At 38.7% G+C, this 26,946-nt stretch overlaps 1 protein-coding gene across 5 annotated transcripts in view; it reads right to left on the bottom strand.

The window, feature by feature from the left end:
• The window catches only part of CA8 (carbonic anhydrase 8), a 140,081-nt gene that overhangs the window by 94,867 nt on the left and 18,268 nt on the right, over positions 1-26,946 (bottom strand). For all 5 annotated transcript variants that reach the window (XM_039868872.1, XM_039868873.1, XM_039868876.1 and 2 more), the window contains exon 4: positions 596-691. In XM_039868872.1, the coding sequence (XP_039724806.1) occupies positions 596-691 (96 nt within the window). The remainder of the gene's footprint in view (positions 1-595; positions 692-26,946) is intronic.

The raw sequence follows: 26,946 nt of genomic DNA, 5'->3' as shown, positions 1-26,946 counted from the left end.
TAAGTGTCTACAGATAGATGAATGAACAAAGAAGATGTGATACACACACACACACACATGGCATATTACTCAGCCATAAAAAAGAATGAATTCTCACCATTGGCGATGACCTGGATAGACCTAGAGGGTATTACACTGTGAAACAAGTAAGACAGAGAAAGACAAATACTATATGATTTTACTTATATGTGGAATCTGAAAAACAAAACAGACCAACAAACAAACCGACAAACAGACACAGATAGAGAACGAACTGATGGTTGCCAAAGGGGAATGGGTGAAATAGGTGACGAGATTAAGAAGTACAGTTATAAGATAAATAAATCACAGGGGTGCAATGTAAAGCATAGGGAATACAGACGATAATATTGTAAAAACTTTGTATGGTTACAGATAGTTACTAGACTTACCATGGTGATCATTTTGTAAGTATATAAATTACAAATCCCTGCTGTTACACCTAAAACTAATATGTTGTATGTCAACTATACTTCGATAAAAAAATAAAATATGTTGCTTTCAAAAATATATATATTCTGCAGAATGAATTAGAAGTAGGCATCTGACCTATAAACAATCATAGGAGACCATTTACCTGAACAAACAAAGCAATGATGGCAATTCCATGCGGCTTTCCCACGGCCTCGTCGATGCTTCCGAACAGAGTGGAGTTCCAGTGGATCAGATGGAGCTGGGTGAGCAAACATAGACAGGCCGCCTCTTTACTTACTGTACTTCTATTCAGAAAAACAGAGCTATATCAACTTTCCTTACCCAGATTTATATGGTATATAAAGAGTATTCCGAACAGACACAAATGGACTGCTGCTTTAACACAGGTTCTCTGTAGGCATTCTTCCTTCTTATTTCTGACCAGAAGCAATGCTTCGTGGATTGCTGCCTCTCAAGTTCTGTTTTAGTCCTAATCAGGACCACATCTCAGGGAACTGGCAGATTTCACATTGATTTAGTTGCCTTTCCTTAAATGTCACCCCCCATGGATCTCAATGGAGCAAAATTCTGGGTCTGGACACAAACACTAAAATTCACTCAAAAGATTAGTATCTGTAGTATTTCCATCAAGAATAAGACAAAGCGGTCTCAAATTAAAGTAAATTATTTCAACCCTGTAAGAATATCCAAAGATAAGCTTCTATTAAGAAAAAAAAAATGCTGCATCTTTTTAAAGGCATGGTAAAATAACGAATGCTGATATGGAGCTCTAAAAAAAAGGCCATTTCCTGCACTGGAGATAAAATTTTATCTGTGAAGGAATGACAAACAATGCTCAGAGGACTCTCTCACTCTTGGCCTCATAAAGCTACAGCTTTCAAGTTTATCGAGAATACACACTTGTTCCTATAGCCCTGATAAAACACTTGCAAGAAGCCAAATTCAATTCCTTGGTTGAAATGAAATTAAATGGCCACTGAGATTCTTAGTATAACAGTAGCTAGGTAAACCTTCTGCCTAAACTATTATCTTCACCACTATAGCTTTTAATCAAGTTATAATTACTTACCACCTTAAAACACTGCCTCATTTAAAAATTAGCTGTAATCCAAAAAGACATAGCTAAAATTAAATCACCGTGTCATTTCAGTATCCATATTAAAATATTATGGAAAATTATCATGAGGATTAGCCACAAATTTGATTTTTTCTAAGGCTAAATTTGTCCGAGAATTTGAGATTATAAAGCTGACCACTAGAGGGAGGTAATGAAATCCTCCGCCCATACAGTGCAGAAATGGTAACGTAGGAAAAGACTATACCCAAGGCCAGGTTGTCAGGCTATGACAATAAACGTAACTGTCTAGGTACTGTCTTTAAGAAAACAATGCTTTATAACCTTTCAGTTAATAATGAAAGACAGACCAATTTTAATCTTTCCGTTTCCGGCTTCGACAATAGCATAGGAGTCCCAGTGGTGCAGATAAGTGTACAGTTGGTATAGATAAAAACTGATTGCCTTAATTAAATCAACAAAGAAGGCCCAAGGTTAAAATCTATTTTTATTTGAAAAATTACAAAGTTCAAATCAACATTTTTACTTACTTCTCAGAGCAACATTATGGAGTATTTTTTCTGATTCGAAGCAAATAAACCAAAAAAGCATGGTCTTTTTTTTTCCCACCCCTCACAATTCAGCAATATCATCACTCACACCAGTTCTTCAAAAGCTGCTTCACATTTTTTATGGGTTTAAAAAATTGAGGGTACTCACTCTGTAAAGAGATGCTGCACGCGGTGACTCCATTTCAAAGGGTAGAGCACAGAAGAGTAACTTTAGAGTGGAGAAACCTCACAAACACTATCTGAGCAGGTGATCAAGGTCAACACCAACAGTTTACCAGTCATGTTGACAGCAGGCACCCTTGATGCGATGTGATGAAAATGACACTTTGCCTCTGTGGTCTTCCTCCCAACAACCCGTAACTCAGGCAAATCACGAGAAAACCATTAGACAGCTCTCAGGAGGGGAGCATTCTACAAAATACCTGCCCAGTACTCCTCAAAACTGTCAAGGTCATCAAAAACAAAGGAAGCCTGAGAAAATGTCACAGCCAAGAGGAGCCTAGGGACACATGAGAACTAAACGTAATATAGTATCACAGGGAGATCTCGGAACAGAAAAAGGACATTAGTTTAAAATAAAGAAAACTGATTAAAATAAGGACTTATGTAGAGATTTTGGTTCACTATTTATAATAAATGTAACATGCTAATGTAAGATGTTAATAAAGTAGAAACAGGGTATGGGTTATACAGAAACTCTCTGTACTATCGCCGCAATTTTCCTGTAGATCTAAAAAAAACTCTAAAAAATACAGTCTGTTAAAAAAAAAAAGAAAAGAAAGAAAAAGAAAAGAAAAATTAAGGGAAATACTAGCACTTCGGCCAACCCAAGCTAAAAAGGATAAAGGAAGATTGATCGCTATGACCCTGTGCGAGCAGCACAATAACACAAAACGAAAACAGCACGAGCACTTCTGCCACCGTCTGGGTCGGAAATAATCACGTCAGACCTGGAGGTTCAGCAGCAGTAGAGAGTCTTCCCTCACAGTCAACAAGGATCCCAAGCTTGGAAAACAAAGCTCTGTCCTAGTGCTGACTGAGAATCCCTCTTCCCTTAGAGGCTCTTTCACTCATTTTAAGACAAAACAAAATGTCATCGGAGATCTCCTTTCCAAACCATTTAAGGATGGTTGATTCAAGTACCAAGTAAATTTCCAACATATCCTGGAAATCGGCTGTAACCTAGTATGAATGAGTAGTAACTTAGATGCACAATCCACAAACCTAACACTCCACATTTTATTGCCTCTCAGCTTTAGCTCTCCCGGTGCTCCCGGACCCTTCCTCACTCCACCTGTATTAGGTGCTAGCGCTTCCATAACAAAGTACCGTAGACTGGGTGGTGTAAACAACAGATATTTAGTTTCTCACAGTTCAAGGCTGGAAACAGTTCAAGATCAAGGTGTCAGCGAGTTTGGTTCCTTCTGAGGCCTCTCCCCTTAGTTTGTAGATTGCTGCCTTCCCCCTGTGCCCTCACATCATCTTTCATCTGTGCATGTCTGTGTCCACATTTCCTCTTCCTACAAAGACGCCAGTCATACTTGATGAGGGCCTGCTCTAATGACCTCATGTCAGCCTAATTACCTCTGTAAAGATCCTGTCCCCAAATATGGTCACATTCTGAAGTACTAGGAGTTAAGACTTCAACATATGAATGGTGGGGGGACACAATTCGGCCCATAACACCATTTATCTCACCCTTTCCCCACCTAAATGAAGTTTTTTGAGATCTCAAAAGCTTGAATTGTTCATATCAACTTCTGTTCTCCCATAGCCCCTTCTTTATCCCTATCATCTTATATTCTGCCGTATATTAGTGTCGTTTGTTCCATAAAGCAAAGTCATAGAGACAGGGAAACTATCAGCGCACGTGAAGGACAACGAGTACCTTTGTGGGTGGCTACAGGGTATGTGACTCTGGCAGCAATGTGAAAGTTGAGGCTGGAAAATTAGAGGGGTTCAGACTGTACAGAGCTTTAAATTTCACCACAACTATGTTTTGGGAAATACTAAGGCAATAGGTTATTGCAGCAAATATTATTACTTATGCATCTTTAAATCAAACCAACTCCCCTATACCAATGTCTTACCTTCAAAGGTCCTTTGAAGGATGGACTGGAAGTGGTAGACATGGGAGGCTGGCAGATAAGTTAGGAAGCTACCACATAAGTTCCAGCTGAAAACTTATGATAGGGATGTGGGATGGTTAATTTTATGTGCCAACGCGGCTATGGCGCCCAGATGTTTGGTCAAACACCACTCTAGATACTGCCGTGAAGGTAATTTCTAGATATGATAACATTGCAATCAGTAGATTTGAGTAAAGCAGATTAGCCTTCATAATACGGATGGGCCTCGTCTAATTAGTTAAAGGCCTCACAAATGAAGACTGAGGTCCCCCAAAGCAGAAGCAATTCTAACTCCAGATTATAATATAAAAATTCTACCTGAGTTTTCAGCCTCTGGTCTGCCCTGCAGATTTGGGACTTGTCGGTTCCCACAAGCACATGAGCTACTACCTTAAAATAAACCTTAATTCATCTTGACAGATGATAGATTGATAGATAGATAGATAGATAGATAGATAGATAGATAGATAGATAGATAATTATCTATTTCTCTGGAGAAACCTGACTAATACAGGTTGTGCAAACAAACCAAAAAAAAGTATGAAGAACCTGAACAAGAATACTAGTACTAGGAATGAAGACAAAGGGCTCTAACAATTAAAGTGACAATATCTGGAATTTATTCTCCTAAGACTACAAACACGGTTTCTTTGGAGAAGGGAAATGGGGACATAACGATCCGCTGAGGATCAGAAAGAACATATTAGAACTTCTACTCGTATTTTATCCAATGCCTTTTTTATTTCAATTTTTCTATATCTCACCAAATGGATTTAATAATACATATTAGTTGGTGAATGTGATTTATTAATAAATATGCATATATTAAAGATATGTGCTCTAAAATTTCTTTAGAAACAAATGGTTTGAATGGAAAGGCATATGATACTAAGAATAGCATGTGATAATAAAAATATAGAAAATGAAGAAGTGGCCCACTGAGTCCAAGGGAGGCTTTAAAAAGGTCCAAGCAGACAGTTCTTATCAGTCAAGGGAGTCTTGGGACTAGCTTTAAGCCTGACCGTGAGATGGCTCTGGGGCGTGCCTGGTCTACAGCAGAGTACAAAATGGAGACGCAGGGGCACGGCACACCTTTGCAACTCACTGATAAATTCTTAGAGGTAACGTGCTCTCATAGGAGACTTCTGAGTTAAACATCACAAATCTAAGACTCTTGTTTTAGCTCCACAGCTCTTTAGCTCTGTGAACGTCACAAGGCACTAACTTCTTTGAGCACTGGTCTCTCTAACATCAAGGACAGCTACATCTTAAAAGCTTGGCTTCTTCACATCTGTCATCTCATTGTACTCTCTTTATTTCTACATTATTATCACATTTCATTGTCATTAGCATTAGTCTTATGTAGCCAACAAAGGCACAGAAACAGAGTGACGGATTTTGAGAATGGAGAGCTGCTCACCAGTTTACAGAGAAGGCCAAGTACATAAATGTCTAAGGAGTGTAGAGGTTAGATCGCATTATTACTACATCTGCTGCCTACACTCAGGCAGTCCCACCCCACTCTGTCACTTCGCTCTTTCAGGGCCCATTGGACTAACGATGACCCCAGGCAGGATTCAGCCTCATTAAGGCCTTCTGGAACCTAGACCTTCTTCGCCTTGTAAGCAGGTGGCAGAGGGCTGCTCTTTCAGTTTGAACCCAAACTCCTACCGTGGCCATCAACAACCATAGTTGAAAAAAAGGGAGACGAGAATGCTTCCTCAACTGAAACGATGGGCAATTCTCCAGTCTCCCTTCACTGATTCTCCCTCAAAAGGCAGAAGGTTTTGGCTTCCTCCCAATTTAGGTATGTCGGAGTAGAAGAAAGTGGTTTTTATAACAATTAAAGCTGAGTCTCTCCTCACTTCTTACTGTTCTTCCCCCGAGCTCCACCACTCCCCAGCCGCCGAGAGCTCAATGTATGTGGATGGATGTGGCCCCGTGTGTATTTATGTATTACAAAGGAATAAAAAAAGCAAAGGTACGTTATTACTATATCAACATCATGACCATCATTCCTTCCCATCAAAAAATCTGACCATAGGATTACAACTATAAACGTCCTTTTATACTTTTAGAGAAAAGCCTTAACTGAGCCTCCGCCACAGGGCTCACACATTCAAATTGCCTGCAATCGATTGCGCTGCTCTGCCACCAGTACCTGCGAAACGTTAATCTTAATGTACTTACCTCACGGCCGAAGATAAATTTGTCCAAAGTTATGAAATTGTGACAAGCCGTAGCCTTATAATCATTTATTTGTCACCAAGAAAAATAAGTTTGAAGATTTCATGGCAACCTAACAGAAAGCTATCTTCAAGATAAATGAGGTTTATTATTAACATAAATAACATGACAGCATTAAAGTACAAAAGAATGAATCACGAGGAATGGAAAAAGCAGTAAAAACTGAAAAGGCAATTATGACACAAATTTCTTTCCCCAGCTCCGTGCACTCACACGAGTTCTGTGAAGTCTCCCATTTTCAAGTGCTTAATGAACATTTCCTTTCAAATGGCTTCATATCACCTTAAGCTAAATATTTCTAGGACTGATATCAATTCCCTCAACAACAACAACAACAACAACAACAAAGGCGTCCTCTCACTGTCTCTTGAAGGAGTCCCCCACCTCACAGGCTTGCGACCTTGAACACTTACCCTTTATCGCCCACTCACCAAGGCCTTTCCTGGCCCCTAATTGTTTGCATTACGAAGCCCAACTAATCTCTTCTTAATGCAGCTTTCACCACATTTTCTCTTTTAAAAAATGTCTAATTTCCTTTTTTTTTTCCTATCTATATCAGGCTTAAGTTTCTCTAACTCCATCCTAACTGTCCCTAAAATACTCAAATCTAGTGTGTCTCCTGCCCCTCACAGCAGCCCCCCAGTCACCACGTGGAACGCCATTCCACACCCTGTCCTGCCACTTATCCTAGCTCTACCTATCCTCGTAGATTGTGACGGGCATTTGACAGACAGAGATAGACTGGAAATGGAGATGATGGAGAGGAGACAGAGATACAACTTGAACCAATAGAAGTGAAGGAAAAGGGATAACTGGAGTTTCCCTCCTAAATCACTTACCAAAAGTAAGATGAGCTGAGTTTTAGATTAGTTGAAAGTTACATCAGAACCATCAAACTGGTCTCCCATAAGAAAGAGATGCAGATCTAGAACTGCCTTAAGAAGGAGGGGCTAAAGGTACAGGTTGCAGATACCCCTGAATATCTGCAGAGAGCCTTATAGAGTCAGTTCACTCATGGACCAAGTCACAAAAGAAACTGAAGGGCAAGGACTGAGCTTTGAGACGTGGTGGCATGAGGAAAAGGGAAACATCCAATATGCAGGAAGAAACCAAGAAAATTCCCAAGTCCTGTTAGGACGAAAGAGAGAAGACTCTAAAAGAAAGTGTAGTCAACAGTGTCAAGGCTACAATAGCTACCAAGAAACAAAAACAGATGAGGACAAAAAGAGATTTGGGATTTTTTTAAAGATTACTGAGAAGGCAGCTGCAATCCAAGGAAGCAACAGAGGCAGAACGTAAATGTATTAGAATAGAACGAGTGGAGCAAGGTGGGCAGTAAAATCAGAAAACAGATATCAAAAGGTAGCTGGAGTGAGCGCTAAGTGTTTTGTTGTTGTTGTTGTTTTTAATAAGAATCGGTATGCTTGATTTGAGCAAAATTCATCTTTTGCTTTTAGTATTTTTTAATACTTTAATGGGAAAAAGTAAAACCCGAAAGAATCACAGGCTGCTATCAATTCTGATGTCAGAAGTACTCAATGCACCTATGAACTCAGGTGTAACTGAACCTGAAACCGTTTTTCTGCCAAACTATAGTCATCAAGAATTTCCCTCTGAGCAAGGCAACTATATATAGGACATATTCACAGAGGAAAAGAAGTCATCAAGAGCAGATCCCGGTTTCTGTGTCCTGACTCTGCTCAATTCCTTTCTTCGGTCCCAAAGAAACTCAACTACGGGGAGTTGTAAAAAATCCAGCTAGATTTTGAATTTCAGAAGCCAAGTATCTCATCTTACCCATTCTATATTGAACTCCAAATAGTCATTCCCAGAGCACTCAGAAAGAACTAAAAAAAAAAAAAAATCAGAAAAAGGAATAAAAAGGTTAATGTCTCAAATACACTTATGATACAGGGAGTTGAAAGAAAGATGATATTAAGCATTGAACTTTTTTAAAAAAGAATAGAAAACAAAGTGAAATGTTTGAGTAACAAACTGGGAGGGAGCATTAAATAATTGAAAAACAGCAAAGAAAGCACCCTTTCCAGACCCACTCTTAATTGTATGAAGCAGCCATTCATCTGCAGATAAATTGAGATTTAGTGTATATTATTTTCAGGTGCTGCTGCACTTTAAGATGTCATTGTCAATATATTATGCAGCTATTATTCGGTGAAGGACTTTCAAGGTGTAGACAGATATAATAGTGACAAAGTGCTGTAAAGCATGAAATGGAAAATAAATTATTGAAATTCTATCTCTAACTGTCACCTACTTGTTATGTTTGCCTAAACTTAATTATGTATCTTCTTATATAGGTAAAAAAGAAGTAGGAGGATGTGTTGGACCATTTCAGAGCAACTTCACCCATTAATATATTAGTATCAAAAGGTATTTATAGTGTTTTAGGGTTCAGAGTCCTCAATTAAAAAGGCACTAGTTCTATGTAATTTACAAAAGGATTTTTTTCAGAGCAGTATGATTTCCACTTTGAATGCTAATTTCCTTCTGTTTACTTTGACATTGCTGCCCTCTTAGGAAAGGGCATACTAATACTGTTAGGGCTCTTCTCCCCGAAAGTGAAGCTTCTTTTATAAAGGAAATTTGCTACAAAAGGTTGGAAAAGGGTTGTTGGAGCAATCATGTTGATAAAAGAAAAGAAAATGGATTATTTTGAAATATTTTATGTTTAATGAAAGATCAAAAGCTATTAGAACTGATTCTCTGGCATCAGATTCTTAGTTTTCCATGAAACACCCCTCTCTTATTTTCTAAAATAAAAAACCTAAATTGTGGGTTATGGCTGCAATTAATCATTGCTGTAATTTAAATTCTCTATATTTCAGTTTTTATTCTATAAAATAAAGAAGGTAGAGATGGTCAAAAGGTCTTGGTGTTAGAGAATCTAAGTCAGATGTAGATTGCACGTGTTCACTTTGTACAGTGATCGGTGAATACTGCCTGCATTCTCACCCCACTCTGCCCCCAAATGAGGAACACCTTTGACAAAACAGTTGTGAAATAATGTCAGCATCTATCAAAACATTTATTGAGTCCCGATAATATTTAGAGTTGTAGTATTCACTGCTTTCAACACTGGAAATACAAAGACCTCAAATCTTTTTATAAAAGAATCTAGGGTGTAAATAAATGAAAATATAAAATTGACTTTCAGAAGATAAAAAAAAAGTTGCATGTAAAGGGTTAATGTGAAATATAAATGATATAAGGTATCCTGGGTATTTCTATTTTGTTTAATAGATAAATATAGCTTTGATGCTATATTCTCCACTAGGTACTATTCTTTGCAAACATTACCTCACTCAGTCTTCATTATCATCTTTATAATGCTAGATGCTACGACTGTCACCAACAGCCCATCTTAACAAGAAAAAAATGGAAGCACAGGTGAAGTAGACTGCCCTATGTTGCACAGCTAACAAGTGACAGAGCCAGCATGTGAACCGAGCGGTCTGACTCTTCCACCTCTATGCCAGCTCTCTCCTTCAAAGAGGGAGGATAGGGAAGATAGAAGACTGATCAGGGTAGAATGCAGTGTGAATGTTCACACAAAGCGTGGAGGAATGGCAACCATTATACTCTGTGAGACGAGGAAAACCAGGGGAAAGAAGTGGAGAGTGTGAAACCCAAGAAATGGCTAGTAATCCAGTCAGGCTGTGCCCAACACCAACAGCACACAATGCCAAGGTGCACACCTGGTGTGAATGAACACTCTTATGATCTGGGGAAATTACCTGAGCTCACAGAGTCTCAGCTGTAAACGATGGATCGCACTACCAAATGTGTAAGGCCACGACAAGGGCAAGAGGTATTATCTGGAAAGCTCCTGGTAAATATCAAGTAAGTGCTGACTAGAGGCAATCAGAGTGGGGAGAAGCGGTAGACGCCAGCGAAAGCTAGACAGGGTTGTATTCGAAGACCATGGTCTTAAGTGAAATAAGTCGGACAAAGAAAAACAAAACCCCTATGATTTCACTTATATGTGGAATCAAAAAACAAAACAAAACAAACGAACAAAATGAAACAGAAACAAACTCAGATACAGAGAACAAACTGATGTTTGCCAGAAGGGAGAGGATAGGGGGATGGGCAGAAAAGGGGGAGGGAATTAAGAAATGCAAACTTCCAGTTATAAAATAAGTCACAGGGATGAAATGTATACCATAGGGAATATAGTCAATAATATCATAATAACTATGTACGATGACTAGACTTATCGTGATCACTTTGTAAGGCATATTAAATAAGGTGTATTAAATGTTGAATCACTATGTTGTACAACTATGTTGTATGTCAAGTACAATTTTAAAAAAATAAATGAAAAAGAAATAAAAGTAAAGAGCACGGTCTTTGAAAATAAAATGCTCATCTACCTTCAGTTAGTTATGTTCTCATTATGCTGCCTGAACTCACCTATTTGTTTTCTTAAGGTTTAAAGGTAACTAACAATGCTTTCCACTATAAAAAGCCAGATCGCTTCCATCAGAGTCACAAATTCAGATGCTTCCAGGAACTAAGCTGATAAATGAGAGGAAGTATGAAACGAAGTAGGGAGGAGAGCTGTGAAAACCCAAAATCAGCGCCCTGCCCAAAGGTGATTAAACTCCAAAATTTAAAAAAATACAGTACCAGCTGGATCCATCCCTAAGTCCCACCTAAAGGCCACCAGTTTGCGGCCTCTCACGTACACTGCTAATATTCTAACACCAAGATCCCCTGCCTAGAAGAGAAAAATAAAACCATCAGCAAAGAACTGTCTCCCTTCCTGCCAGGACGCCCTCGCCCTGCCGTCCTGTCGTCCTTCCTCCCGACTTGACGGCTGAGTTGTCCATCCTCTTCTAGGATTCAACGTCTGCCTCTGCTCTGCTCCATTCTTCCCCTCAAGGGTCTCTCTGGTCCATCAGTTCTTTACTGAGCCTTTGACCTGATGTCGTCCTCTCTATTAGCCCCTTCTTATCATCATTTATATCTGCAGATTTTTCTCACCTTTAAAAAAAAAATACAACTACTTCCTTGATGTCACATACTACTTTCTCTTGGCAGCAGATTTTTTCAAAAACTTACGTACACTCCCCATCGCCACTTCCGCTCTGCCCTTTCCCTCCACAACCCATTAAGATCCGTTTCTCATCCCCATCACTTTAGAGAGACTCCTCTCAAGTTCACCCGGAACCTTCCAGCTTTGGCCTTCTTGGCTGCTGCACGGCATCTGAGACCCAGCCTGCTCCGGAGCTGCCCACTTCCGCCGCACCACACTCCCCCGGCTTCCCCCTCCGCAGCAGCCATTTCATCTCAGCCTCCTTCACTTGTTTCGATCCCCTGACACCCCCCAAATGGTGGTTCTCTTGGGGCTCCATCCTCTCACCTCTTCCACCTCTCACTTCTTCAATTGTCATCTAGATGCCTATGATTCCAAAATCAACATCTTTAACCAAAATCTCTGTCCTGAGTCTAGATCCGTTTCCTAAACTGCCTCCCGACATACTTTAGAGTTGGCATTTCATCATTCGGTCGCTCCGCCACCACCCCGCAGCCCCGTGTCTCCCTCTTTGCTCCTAGCTCTGCGACTGGACTCAAGCCAGAATTTCTCCCACCGTCCTCTTCCCTTACAAACAACCAGGAGCTACGTCCTGCCATTTTTCTGCCTCCTTAAAACCTCCAAACCCATCCGCTTGGCTTATTCCCATGAACGACGCGTTAGAGACATCCATAATTTGTTGCTAGAATTATAGCCCAGGTTTCCTAACTAGTCTCCACGCCTCCCAAATTCTTCATCCTGTGGTTCTACAGTGTGAACCGAATCCCGCCTTGGAAGGTTCATCCATCCTGACTGTCCACAGGGTAGAGTCCCACTCAACATGCAATGCGCTAAAAGAATATGTCCTTCTATAATCTTTGAAAGTGCGGCAATTTGGGTTTATTACATATTAACTGTTTCAGGTAAGTCAGGTATAACAATTATAGTAATAAGCTCTTTATAGTAATAATTATGAGTATATAGCAATTTTAATTGGATTTAAAATTCAGCGCCATTTCATTTCTCTGTGAAAAACCACTGTCAATTTTCACGCTCCTGATTTTATATACCTACTCCACTGCCTAATAACCTAATTTTCAGGAACAATATGTTTTTAAATTCAATTACAATATTCGAAATGTTACAGTTTACAATAAAATGCATTTATCTGAAAATGTTAAAGAAAAGCCATTTTAATTCTCCCTGTAAGCACAGCATACTCACAGGCTTTCACTTTTTGAACTGCAATTATCTAGAGCAAAAATCAGAATCATTTTATTAGAAATATGAGAAGGCACATATTGTAGAGGGAAGAGAATGGTAGTTGGTCCGCACCTCAGCCATTGCCGATGTCACCTTGGGCAACTTATTTAACACCTCTTTATTCAGAGGTGTTTACTAATCAGACCTGATTATTCAGGTGACCAATAGACATCTACCTCTAAGGGATATTTTAATGATTTAATAGGATATGGCGTGAGCCTGGCACACACACAGTCTTCATAAGCGTTAGCTCTGTCCCACGATTCCCTGCAGACTGCAGTAAAATGAATCTTTCATTAACTCCATGGCCATGAGATAATGTGAGGGACATAAAACTTTCCAACAACATCCTGTATCTCTGTTTCTTCAAAATATTGTGAACTTTGACAGGCTAAACAAATACATATATACACAGAGACGCATGTCACAGAATTTCACCAGAAACATTCTCCATGAAATGGAGAAATTTCCCCCCCAATCTACAACAGATAGACTACAGAGGAGGGCCATCCTCATCTACCAGACAAAAAGCTCTGTAAAAATCTACACCTATGCTTTTCCCACAAAGTGCTTCCTTATTATATAATTATTGTAACTTACTTTAAAATCATAACTAATCCAACTCCCTTGTTGTTCAAGAGACTCACATGAAGAACCATTCTCTAGCAAACTCGCCGTAAACCACATCACCGCCAGCACTAGCTGAAGGGGGCCATGCTTCCCCGAGGTGTGTGTGTGTGGCTTTCTGCTAACTCAGGAGCAGTGTTCCAGGGGACCAAATACAGATCATATTATTTTAAAGGACATCCTAGAAAACTGGACTGGAACCTACTACTAGCCTAAAACATCGAGTCCAAGTTTCTTTTCAATGCCGTGACGAGGTAAAGTATCACTTTCATTGACTGAGGTGGAACTTGTACCAAAACAGCTCGGGTCAAAAAAGGTCAACTAGGAACAGGAAAGGCACCATGGGTGTGAACCAGAAAAGGCACAATTCAGATAGGAAACCTAACCTATGTTTATATCGCAGTGCACTTCAATTTTGTACAGCTCATACTGACACGGGGGAAAACATTTCTAAGATGAGACGATTACATTTTGTACATAATCCAAATGTGTTGTCATCCATGACGAAAGTGCTTAAAATGTTCAGAGGACGGTCACCCGTCACGGGACATCGATTAGCAAATGAGGACTTCGCCCGCACCCGATCTTGCAACCTCTGGGCCTGTGTTTCCAGGACTGGCTAGTCTCTGCTTTGCAACACTCTGCTTCCCCTGGCCTGCGTGAGCACAGCTGTCTAACCAGTACACACAGCACACTACTCAACCCCTTTACCATTGTAGTCATCAAAACCATTCTCCAAAAGCCTATGTGAATTCAAATAATAGAAGCAAAGTTACTGTTTTCTAAAAGTTTTTATTATATAGCATATGTTTATTATATAGCATATGTTTATACAAATGAAGTATATCAATGAACAACCTGTATTTTTATGTGTATACTGAGATGAGCCCCCTTAGAAAAGTAAAACCCTTCCTTGCTCTAAAGTAACACAACTCAGAAGACAATTTTGCTACCTGAAATCATTATAGAGGTATACAGTTATCATCTCTGCATTTATATAACACTGTAGTCGATATTTTAATTACTTTGCTGTTAAGCTTTGAACAGGAATGGAAGTTTAATAAAAATATTTTTGTGGGAAAATGGTAACCACTTTATAAGTGAGCACATCACAGCACATTTTCAGTAAGGCACTGTGAAGTGTAAAGTAAGGACTAGCAACACTGCACAAAGGTGGACGTCAATTTACAATGGCAGACTCAATGAAAATATATTATAAAATGTAAATTAAAATGAGGAAACAATCACAATAGAAAATATTTATTGAGCACTTACTATATTTAGCTACCCTGAAACTAAAAGTCCTGGTAAATTTTCAAAATAATTACAGAGGAGATGTCTTGGGAGTAAAAAGCCACTTTTTCAGATAGGCATGTAAATGTTTTAACTGGATGTTCCTTCATTCAGTAGACATAGCTGACTTCTACTCACCTTCCACTTCCTTCCCCTTTCCTCCATGCAAATGGAACCTCACTTGCATTTATATATCAGGAGGCCAAGTGCTTATGGGATGGCAAGAGATATCCTCAGCTCACAGGGTGAATCCTGATTAAGCTAAGAAGACAGTTATAGCCTTGTCTTGAAATGCCTGTTTCAATAATCTGCATGTATAGAAATTCCAGCCAATGATACATGACAGGAATTCTGTGGGCAGGCAGGGGTAAGGAAGACTTCTGGGAGACATTTCTCTAACTTTAAAAAAAAAAAAAAAAAAAAAAAACGACTTGAAAACTGGTAACAGCATGGATTAGTGCAACAACTTTGATTAACTACTTGGCAGTATCCACTAGAGCTGAACTATGCCTGTCTATAACCCAGGCTACACATCTAAGTATATGGTCACCAAAAGGCTATGATATTCACAGATGCTATGTTCTAACAGACCTGGTCTGAATGCAGTGCAAATGCCTACCAACAGTAAAAAAATACATACTGTGGAAACTTTACGTAATGAAATACTATACTTGAAAGTTAGCAAATGAAAAGTACACACCACAATACAATACAGATGAATCTCTAAACATAATGCTGAATAAAAAGAGCTGGACACAAAATAACACATATTGTATGATTCAATGTATATAATATTCCAAAACAGGCAAAACTTACCTATGATGTTAGAAGTCAAGATCATGGTTAACTTTGGAGGAGCCATGATGTTTATGTTCTATTTATTAATCTGAATGCTGGCACATAGATATATTCACTTTGTGAAAATGCAACGAATTGTACACTCGTGATTCGGGCACTTTTCTATATGTATGTTATTTAGCTATAAAAAATTTACTTTGAAAAATAGAGATGGCACCAAATGCACAACCAATAAAAGAAAAATGATAAATGAGACTTCATCCAAATCAAAAACTTTTGGATGTCAAGTGAGACCATCAAGAAAGTGAAAAGACAACCCATAGTATGAAATAAAATATCTAGGATAGATAAAGAGCTCATACAACTCAATAATAATACAAATAATCAAATATTTTAAATGTGCAAAAGATTCAAATAAAAAGATATATGAATGGCCAATAAGCACATGAAAAGATGCTCAATATGATTACTCGTTAGGGAAATACAAATCAAAATCACAATGAGATACCATTTCATACCCACTAGAATGGCTATAATCAAAAAAACAGACAATAAGTGTTGGCTGGAATGTGGAAAAAGTGGAAACCTCATACACTGCTGGTGGAATTGAAAATGGTGCTGCCACTTAGGAAAACAAATTAACAATTCCTAAAATGTTAAACGAAAGGTTATCATATGACCCAGCATTTCCACACCTGGGTATATATCCAAGAGAAATGAAACCATATATACACACAAAACTTGTACTACACAAATGTTCACAGCCACATTATTAACTGCCAAAAAGTGAAAACAAACCAAATAGCTACAAACTGATGAATGGATAAACAAAATGAAGTATATCCATGCAAGGGACTACTCTCCAGCAATAAAAAGTAATTAAGTACTGAGATAGGTTTAAAAACTTTATGCTAAGTGAAAGAAGGCAGTCAGAACAGACCACATACTGCATGATTCCATTTATATAAAATGTGTAGAATAGGAAAATCTATAGAGACAGAAAGCAGATTAGTGGTTGCCTAGGGCTGAGGTGATGGGGCAGGGAGCGTGACTTCCTTTCTGGGGTAATAAAAGTGTTCTAAAATTAGAATATGGTGATGGCTGCAAAACGCTGCAAATATACTACAGCCATTGACTTGTACACTTTAAATGGGTAAATTTTATGGTATGTAAATTATATCTCAATAAAGCTATTATTAATGCAAGATAATAAAGTTTCTCTTCTTATAACCTTTAACCATTAATTTCTGAGGATCTGATGCTTAGAGGTGATACAATCATCTGGCAACCCTGAATGGAAAAAAAAAAAGCCAAAATGTGAAATGGCTTAGCAGAAAAACAAAGAAACTGGTCTTTGGAAATAGGCTGAGAAGCTGAATTAACCAGCCCTGGCACTGCCTTTTGGGACTTCTGGTAATGTGGGAGGAAAACTTTCTTATTATTTCTTAGTTGCATCTTCCATTACTTGCCTGAAACCAAGTAAAAAGAGATGTGGGAGGCTGAGCAAAAGCAGTCCATCAGTTACTTACATCAAATCTTTTAGACATATGCATAGCATAAATAATTTAATAAAGAAAATTTTCATTGCAATCGAAATTTGGGCTTCTAATAGACAAAATGTAATATTTCTTGATAATAAAGTTCTAGCTAAGAGTAGACAAAAGTAGATTGAGCTTTTTGTTCTGATATAAAGATTTTCACCAGAATAGTCTATAAGGCATCTACTATATCATCATTCTATAATACTCAGAAAAGTAAAGACACGAAGAATATAAACTAGTTATCAATGAGCATAAAATGTATCATCAGCTAACTCAATTTTAGGAGCATAAATTTAATCTTAAATCTCTTATACTCACATTAATATTTCTTAATAATAAACAATAGATTGTTTTACTGGGTTATTATTGAGTGGATTAATTATTGATGTGGATAAGGATGACATATGCTACTATTAGAGCCACAATCATAGTGTGTAAACTAAGGCCATAAAACCTAGGTTCAGGAATATAATTTCCCCTTGGTAAAGTATGGCATGATCAGGCTTACTCAGGAACTTACATATTCCTGTGATACCAATAAGCAGTGGTGATAGGATATCTAATTAAAATTGCAACTATTATCCCATGACATTAGAGTAATAAAAGATACTGTGTGTTCTTACATTAACTCATTTACCTAGAGCCAGATCTAAATGGATATATGAATAAACATCAGCTGCTGAAATAAATCCTGGTCTGGAGCCTCTCTTCTGAGTTTTGGATCTGAGTATCTAGTCCCTTCCTGGGCAATTTCACTTGGATAAATGGCAACCATCAAATAAAAAATACGTCAATGTAGACGTCACAATATTCCACCAAAACAGTCCCTCTTTCTGGCATTCCTTAAGAGCTCCACCATTCTCCAGTTGCCAAGGCTCAAATCTTAGAAGAATCGGATTCCTCTTTTCCCTGATCTCCAAACTGGCAAAGCCCTCGGAGAGCTCTGACAGCTCTCTCCCCACATCGCTTCTAACACTCCTTCTTTCCCCTGTCAGTGCCATGACCCCAGTTGATGTGATCTGAACATCTTGCATGGTTTCTAAAATGATTCCCTAAAGGGCATCACCTCTTCTGGTCCATTAAATAGATCACATTTTACTAGAAAGGAAGTGATTTTTGCATATTTTGTCATTTGTGTGTCCCCAGTACCTAAACATACATAGTAGGTGCTCAGTAAATATCTGGTGAGTGAATGAAAAATTCATAACGGTGAAATGTAGAACAGTGATCTCACTGTTCTTAGTAAAATACTACACATACATCATACATGTGACCAAAGATGATCTTCTCAATGGAAACCTGACATTCAAGAGCTTCCACTCTTTGTCCCCAACCTGTCATTCTAAACTTAACTCCAGCTACTTAACATCACGGAGGCAAAACTGAAAAAAACCGAAGCTGTCCTACTTCGGGCTCATCACAAAGAGGCAGGGTTCTTTGGAAAAGACAGTAACGCTGGGAAAAACAGAAGGCAGCAGGAAAAGAGGAAGACCAAATGCGAGCTGGACTGACTCCATAAAAGAAGCCACAGGCATGAGTCTACAGGAGCTGAGCAGGGCTGCTGAGGACAGGACACTGTGGACGTCACTCATTCATATGGTTGTCAGGAGTCAGAGCCAACTCAATGGCATGTTACACAAACAATTTCCAGATCACCTAAATTCCAGCTAGAATAGGTTACTATAAAATAGCTATATTTATATGTTCAGATATATAGTATATGTGTATAAATAACTATATACTTATATATTATTAAATTACCATGAAATGCTATGAAAAAAAAAACAAATTAGAGAAGGGGGATGAGGACTGAAAGCAGGTTAAGGAGAGTTAAGGTTAGCCTCAATGGATATGTGACATTTGAATAGAGACCCCAAGGTGTTGCGGGGGCAAGCCATGTGGCTATCTGGAAGGAGAATATCGCCAGTAAAGGACCTAGCCAGGGCAAAGTCCCCGAGGTGGGAAAAGGACCTCTCTGTCCTATTTTCATTCTCGGCGCCCGGCACTATGCCTAGACCTTTCCCATCTATTCTTGCACCCACCTGTTTACATTTATTTAAAGCTCGCCATATGCCAGGAACTTAAATTCTATTAGAAGCCAAACCGAACTTCCAAATGTGAAAATTCCTAGAGTTTATCTTTCAGTTTAATTATATAAAAATGTCAACCAATCTCAAATTCAGCATAACTACAGCTGACCTTGACATCTTTCTCACAATTCCCTCTCTATCCTGGCATTTAACAATACGCAGTGCTCCCAAGCCTCCCCCTCAAAGTCTCATTCCTTTTCGACAAGAATAACACTATGTACATGCCTACTGGCTATTATTCCAAAAAATATTATAGGAGTCGCTCAGTCTAACTTTATACCTATTGTTGTCTTCAAGCCCCCCTCTCCCCCCACAAAAAAATGTGTTGAGGAGAGAAAGGCAAAGTCATCTGCCATGATCTCAAATCTCTGTCCCTAACGGATTCAATATTTATTCAATAAGATATGTGATATACGTTTCTGACACTTAACTCTAACAGCCAAGGATGATTCTTCCCATAAAGAGGGATCGAATTTAACTAGAATCGAAAAGCAGAAAGTCTAGTTCTCCAGAGGCTTTTAGCTCTCACAGATCAATAATACCAACAGGCAAATTCTAGTAATCTAAAATAAAATTCTGTTATTTACACAAATATAATCTTCACGCAAAATTCAAAATAAAGCTCTATTAAAATTTAGATATATAGAAATGTAAATATTCATCTAATTTGCTGCATCTTCATTTGTTGTTTTCACAGTCAAGGCCTTTTTTATTTCTGCCACTTTTGACAGAACATGGATATCTATGTTGAATAGTAACATGGGGCCATAGGAAGAGTATCAGAGGAAGAGAGGCTCCCGGAACAGCAACTGGCAACAGAAAGATCTAGCGATTCCAAGGAGCACAGATACCAGGAAAAAACCCCTGGAAGAATATGAACACGGAGCGGTGCCACCGGGTATCCCCTTGGGAACCCGAGCAGAAGTCCGCATTACCCGGAGAAGATCAATAAATTAAGACCATTAGACTAAAAAAGAGGAGACGAAAATTCCAAAGCTGAAAAATTTCCCCCTTAAGAACACAAGTCAACTCCAATTAACAATAAATAAAAACTAAAACCCAGTAATCTTCAGTTTAATTCACTCTTCCGTTGTATGGAGAAAGATTAGGTCTAATTACAACTCAAATTACAGAAGGCTTAGTATAGCTTCATATGTTTTTATCTCGTCATCCTACCCACAGCTAAGGGCATCTTTACAACTTTTTAAGGAACTGTGACACCAACTACTATTGTTCTTTACCTAATTTGAGAGTGTTCTGGGATTAAAAGCAATATTGATAGTAAAAGGGTAAAGTGACTTTTGGTAAAATACTATCGTTTATTACTCAGCTTCATCAGCTTCTCCCAGCATGGTACCTCAGGTTCTGCCTCTCTTTTTTCCTATTAATTGTCCCATCACTTTTCCAATTACTCAGGTTCCAGTTCTCGGCATTATATAGGCCTTTTCTAATCACATCAAGCCCGAGCCATGTGCCCTCTAGTGTACCTCTAGCACCCATGTCTTCTTTTTCCATCCATGTCATTTTTATCCAGCAAACTCCTACTCAATCGTTAGAGCCCAGCTCCAATATTCATTCCTTTCCACAGTTTTCTCGGCAGAAATTCCATGGTGTGTGTCCCCTTTTATATTTCATTCTTAAAGCTATTTTCACACATAATGGCCTTTTAATTCATCCTTCAACCTGTTGGAATGTAAACTTCTCCTAGACCTTGATTATTTCTCATTTATTTTCATACATCAGCTCCAATCGCAGCAGAAAACACACAGTCATTGCTTCCTAAGTGTGTTTTGAATTGTTTCACGTGGTCATTTAATCCTTCGATTGCTCTCTTTTCACATGTTTCTACCTTAATTCCACCTCTTCCAATCAGACTAAAGAATCATTAAAAACAAATGCTGTTTTTTCACATTTTATATTTCTCTTAGGGTTTGGCTTTAAATACAAACACTTGTATCCACCATCTTGCCTTCCTAACAGACTCAAAATTCAGTAACATCTTTTATTTCACTTGCTCGTGGGGAAAACAGCCTCTAGAGCAGCAATCCCCAACCTTGGTGGCACCAGGAACCGGTGCTCCTGTGAGAATCTAACACCTGATGGTCTGAGGGGGAGCTGAGGCGGTGATGCTGGCACTGGGGAGCGGCTGCAAATACAGATGGAGCTTCGCTCGCTCACCCACCGCTCACCTCCTGCTGTGCACCCGGTTCCTAACAGGCCACGGATTGATACCAGTCTGCGGCCCAGGGGTTGGGGACCCCTGCTCTAGAGGAGAAAGAGCTACACAGGGAGCAGTCCTCTGGAGCTCAGCTGAGGAAAGGGTAACCCGATTTCGAATGGGACAGTCTTTATTCCACTATGACCCAAGCCATTGACAAACACAGTCAAGCTCTTTCATCTGATTAAGCTCTAGATTAGTTAGAAACTGGCAAGATTGGGAACACCGTTAAAGCGTGTTAGGGCTGATAAGTTCATTAGGAACAATGCCCGCTGATAAAAATCTGTAATATTTGTTCCATATCCTCCATAACGAGGTGGATTAGTAACATTTGTTTTTAGAAATTATTGCGAAGTTCTGAACAACCCAAATTTAGAATAGGATTAATGATTTAAGACCCAGACCCAGATCACAATTTTTGAAAAATGAAATTAGTTATGTCTTTGTTTTAAACAATGATTGGCCCAAGCTGTGACAGTGAATTGGGCCAAAACCCACCAAAATAATTAGAAAGAAAAATAACTTAAATCCTACGCATGCTTCAAAATTTTTGCTCACTCCACGCAACTCCTAGAATGTGGAAAACAGTAACTATCTTATGTACAATGGAACAGCAAGCAAAAAGGGACATGGTCCCAGATGGTTAAAACAAACAAATCTACAACAAAAAGGAAATGAGATTTCCTTCACCAATTCCCAGATGTGGCTGGTCTCTTGCTAGTGTCTGGTGTCATAGAATTTTAAAGTGGGAGAATTTGGAAGAGTTGGTCTTATTAACAGGAAACGCCTCTTCCCTGTTCCTGGTTCCTATAAAGAGGGATTTTCCCTAAACAAGGCTGGCCTTCCTCTTCAATCCTTTGACTCACTCCCTATTTTTTTCCTCTTTTGAAATCTGAGCTACTCTTAGAGAACAGGCTAATAAATCCTACCCTGGAACCACACACACACACACACACACACACACACACACACACACACACATCACACCACACACACATATACACACACACACACACACATTCATTCTTTCTCTTTCTCTCTCTGTCTCTCTCTCACCGCTCTTTCTAGCCTATAAACTAGTGGGCAACTCCTTTTCCCTCTTTCTATGAGCTATGCCTCCGGCACAGTTCTAAGCATAATAGAGGTGACATTTCGTTCTCCATCGATGACTCTAATAACGCCTTACTTCCTGATTTGTTCAGAACTCAGGCTGGGAAGACAGGATCTATTTTATGGGATCTCCTCAGAGAACTCACCAATTTACAGAACTCACCAAGGAATATTCATGGGAAATACATGAATTCTGAAGCCAAATAAATTGGTTCCACTACATAAACTCTCATCCAAAGCTCTAAGTGATTCGTTAATCTGGGTGTAGAGAAAGTACTTGCCTTAGGATCCCCAAGTGAAAACATTAATTGATAAGAAAAGGTCCACCTTTCATTTGTCAGGTCTTATAAGCATAAACGTCTTCCTTCTATAGTTCATGTTTATATTCAACAGCTTAAATCTGTATTTATTTTTTCCTACTCATTTCAAGACTTCTTAAAAGAAAGCAAAACAGCTATAGTCCTAAATTACAACATTTGCATCCAATAGAGCTAATTATGCCCTTAAAATGCTTTTAGAAAGCACTTTAAGTAAATATCAGATTGTATTTAATAAAAATATTTTCCACTACTCTATGAGATATTCAGCATATTGTGCCTCCAATATTGTGCCATTAAATTTTACATCCTCCCCCTAAGTTTCCTAGGGGCAGGTACAACTGTGTATCTTTCTGTAGGAATTGAGGTTAAACAGCTACACAGAAGTCTGATAGCAAACGCCGGGGTGAACTGAACTCAAAGCATAGCTCTCCCTGACACAATTTACATCACCAGAGCAGGCTGCCTCCTAGGAAACCATGGCACCAAAAAGTCCAGTATCCTTTCGGATTCATGGTATTTTGTTCTAGGATTCCACGGGGAGTTTTTGTTGTGCATAGCTCTAAGAAGATTAAAAAAAAAAAAGTATTTGAGTACAGCAAAACAGTGAGTTATCATACCCACATCACTGTGCCATTCTAAGCTGGCATTCATAAATACAAAAAAAAAAAAAAACACAAAAATGTGTACAGTTTTTATATTGGTTCAGATCTTATGGAGTTAAAAAACCTCTGAACATCCTTTCATACAACTAGTTTTATCATACTGTTATCCAACTATCTTACACAGGAAAAAGTTATTCGATTTTCTTGATTTTCACTACAAAATAATCTGATGATGTAAATTATACTGCATATGAATGCATAATAATTATTTAAAAATCTGTTAGGAAAAATGACGAGGAAATGTCATATTGACTAGACTTGTAGAAGACAACACATTCAACTAAAGGCGTGAGTAGGGGTTTTAAAGGAAGAAAGACTTCAAACTTTTCTCTCCATTCATATTCTCTGCATTTCTTATTTGTAGTAACAAAAAAGCATTCGGTTTCCCCTCAGGATATTTCACAAGATTATTATCATCACAACCACAACTGCCCTCCATCTCTTCCTAATAACACAAAACACATCCCGAAGGGTTTACTCATTGGCAACCTCCAAGCTAGTTTCGAGCCCTTTTTATAGATGGGAACATCGGGGCTAAAAGAGGTTCACTAGTTTGCCCAAGGTTGCAGAGCTTGGATTTAAATGTTGGTTTTCCTGACTTCCAAGCCTCAACTCTCACCAACTACACCATTCCGACTCCCTCCCCCATGGCTTCCCTGTTAATCCAGACAGCAGCACTGGTGCCCTGTTTTCTTGTGGCTTTCCAGACCACAAGAACCTAGCCCCTTCTTAACTGTCCTCTACCACCAAATCTTTCCTATCCTGTGTCTCATGTACCCCACTGATTTGATTTTGTTAGGTTATCGTAGTTAATCTAGCCTACAACTACCTGTTACAGTGTTACACCTAGCACAGTGCCTTTCACATACTAGATGATAAATATTTTGTTTGGTTGACAATCATTTACATCTCAAATAACATATTTGCTTTCTAAGTGTCTTCAAAATCTTCCTCTAATTAGGTTTAATGGATAGAATTTGCATACAGAGTAGAGGGGATGAGGCCCTCTAAATGCCACAGAAACAATTATATCTTCTAAATACTTATTAAGTTAAGAAAGGGGGAGGAGCCAAACCACATACACTGCATTTGGACTCCCTTAACATAATAAACACTCCATGAGTTGTCTATTGCACTCATGACAGTATCCCTATCACCTACCCTAGGGCCTGAAGAGCAGGTTCCCAAGAAATACTTGTTGATTGGATGGATGGACAAATGGATGGATGGACAGACGAATGGACAGATGGTAGGATGGATGGATGGATGGATGGATGGATGGATGGATGGATGGATGAACAGACAAATGAATAAATGAATGGAAATGAGTTATTTTAAAGTTGGCCACTTGGTTATGGACTATATATTTAAATGAGTCTATTCTTTAATCGAAGGCATATTAAGAGTGTACAATTTTACTGTAAAATTTAGATCTGTTAGAACCCAATTTAAGGTATTTTGTACTTTAGCAAGTCTATAATCACCTATAAATTAATTATACGTCATATTCATTTATAGGAACTAACTTTTCATTTTCTACAAATTTGGCTTATGATGTAAACTCAGCTAGAATACAAATGCTTCTTTCGAATTTACTTTGCTAAAAAAAACCTTTTATACATCTTCGAACACTGACAAAGAACAATCTACTAAAAGAAATACTTGCAAATATAAAATCAAAAGTAGGTTCAAAACAACCACTTAAAGGCCGATTTGGCCTTACACGGTTGTTTCTAAAGTGGGAATGGCAGATTGCCGTGTTATGTGGCACAACTAAAAGAACATTTCAGTTTGCTCGACTTTATAATTCATTTTCCATTCAGTAGACTGTGAGGTTTCTGCACTAAATGTATTTTAATAAATGAAAAAAAAATTAACATGCAGATTCAAAGCAGGAATCGTGATTTTAATGGAGTAAAACTGCAAGTATTCATCAGATTTCAGGAAACATAAAATTTGTTTTTGTTTTTGTTTTAACTAAGATGTGAAAGGGAGTTTCACAAGTATGACCACTGAAGAGGCCACAGCACAAGGTTCTAATTCCTGCATCTGTTTATCCATGAGGCTCGATCTGCTAGCCCTATGGAAGATTCCAGAATACAAAGTAATAATAATCGTAATAGTCATTATATTCAGAAACGAGATGTTCCTTTTTCTGGCCAAAATAATAAAACTTTCCAGAGAAGCTGAACATTCAAATTTCAAATGGTTTCCTTTAGCATCAGTCTCAACTCTTCTTCAGGGCAAGCTTTCTTTTTTTTCCCATAAAGCCACTTCAATCCAAAGTATTAACGACCATTGCAAATAAAATCTCAAACTAGAGTGGATTTTCCTAGTAAGAATTGGCTCCGGGAGGTGAAAAATAGCAGTCCCTGGAGCAGAAGTCCGTTCACAGGTCTCACCTGGCCCCTGCCATTTCTTAGGTGTGCAACCCTGAGCTAGTCACCTTTCTGACCTCAGATGAGCGCTCGGCAAAGTGGGTGGGACCAGATGGTCTGTTAAAGCCACCCCAGTCCTTGGGGCAGTGAGGGTTCTGCCTTCGCTAAATCACACTCCTATACCCTCACAAAGCCACCCAGGTCTTTGTCTTCACAGCTGTAAGGCCAGCGCGCAGTGCCACAGCTTCGCTGCCATCCTATGCAAGGCTGAAGCACACTGGCCCCTGAACCCGGATGCGCGCAGCCATAAAAGCCGCTCACAGGGGCAGGAGGGAGCAGGAAGACTGTTGCGTTTTCTCTTTCGATCTAAACCATTAGAGAAAAGATGAATAATAAAAGATAATTCTTTCTTAAAGGAAATATTTAAGTAACCAAAATAGACTCTTCTTCACCCAAGCCATTCAGTATGGTTTCCCACAAGTTGCCCTGTGACCCTTAACCATTTGGAGCCTCAGATTTCTCCAACGTTAAACAGAAGTTTGGACCAGGTGATCTCTAAAGTCCCTTTTAAAAATGAATTCTTTGATTATGTATCATATATGTCTAATCCTCATCATGTCTTGTCTCACTAAAGTCATCCACTTACATGTCTTCAGAAAGGCAATGGAAGTCTCTATTTTGGACGAGAATCACACCACAAAGCTCTACTTGAGATGTTCATGAAAGTAAAATAACTTGAAAAGATCATCATTTCACTATTAAGCAAGCAAACTCTTCATGGAATCTCTTCGGAATAGTAAAACTAATGCAAATATACAAATGATTTGGGAGGCAGTAACCCAAAAGGCCAGGTCGTTTTTACTAAAAGAACACTTAAATGGTAGACACTACTATTTGCCTGAAAAGAAAGGAAGAAATATAGGTTATCTGGAGACCTGGAATACTGGGGTGGGCGGATATAACACTCAGGACTGGCACTATATTATGAGATATATTCTTCATAACGTTTGGTTGGCCTATTTTGTAACCAAAACCTGGACTCTTCCCAACTAAAAAATCCTTCTCTCCACAATGAAATTCACTTTCTTTCTATTTCCTAATGCACTCAACTTTTCATCAACAGCTGGCTTGTGACTCAGTTATCTTAGGGCCC

Source organism: Pteropus medius, unplaced genomic scaffold (assembly GCF_902729225.1).
Source record: "Pteropus medius unplaced genomic scaffold, Ma_sr-lr_union100, whole genome shotgun sequence".
Taxonomy (NCBI): domain Eukaryota; kingdom Metazoa; phylum Chordata; class Mammalia; order Chiroptera; family Pteropodidae; genus Pteropus; species Pteropus medius.
The sequence above is the reverse complement of the archived record's forward strand: the minus strand, read 5'-3'. Positions and strand labels throughout refer to the sequence as shown.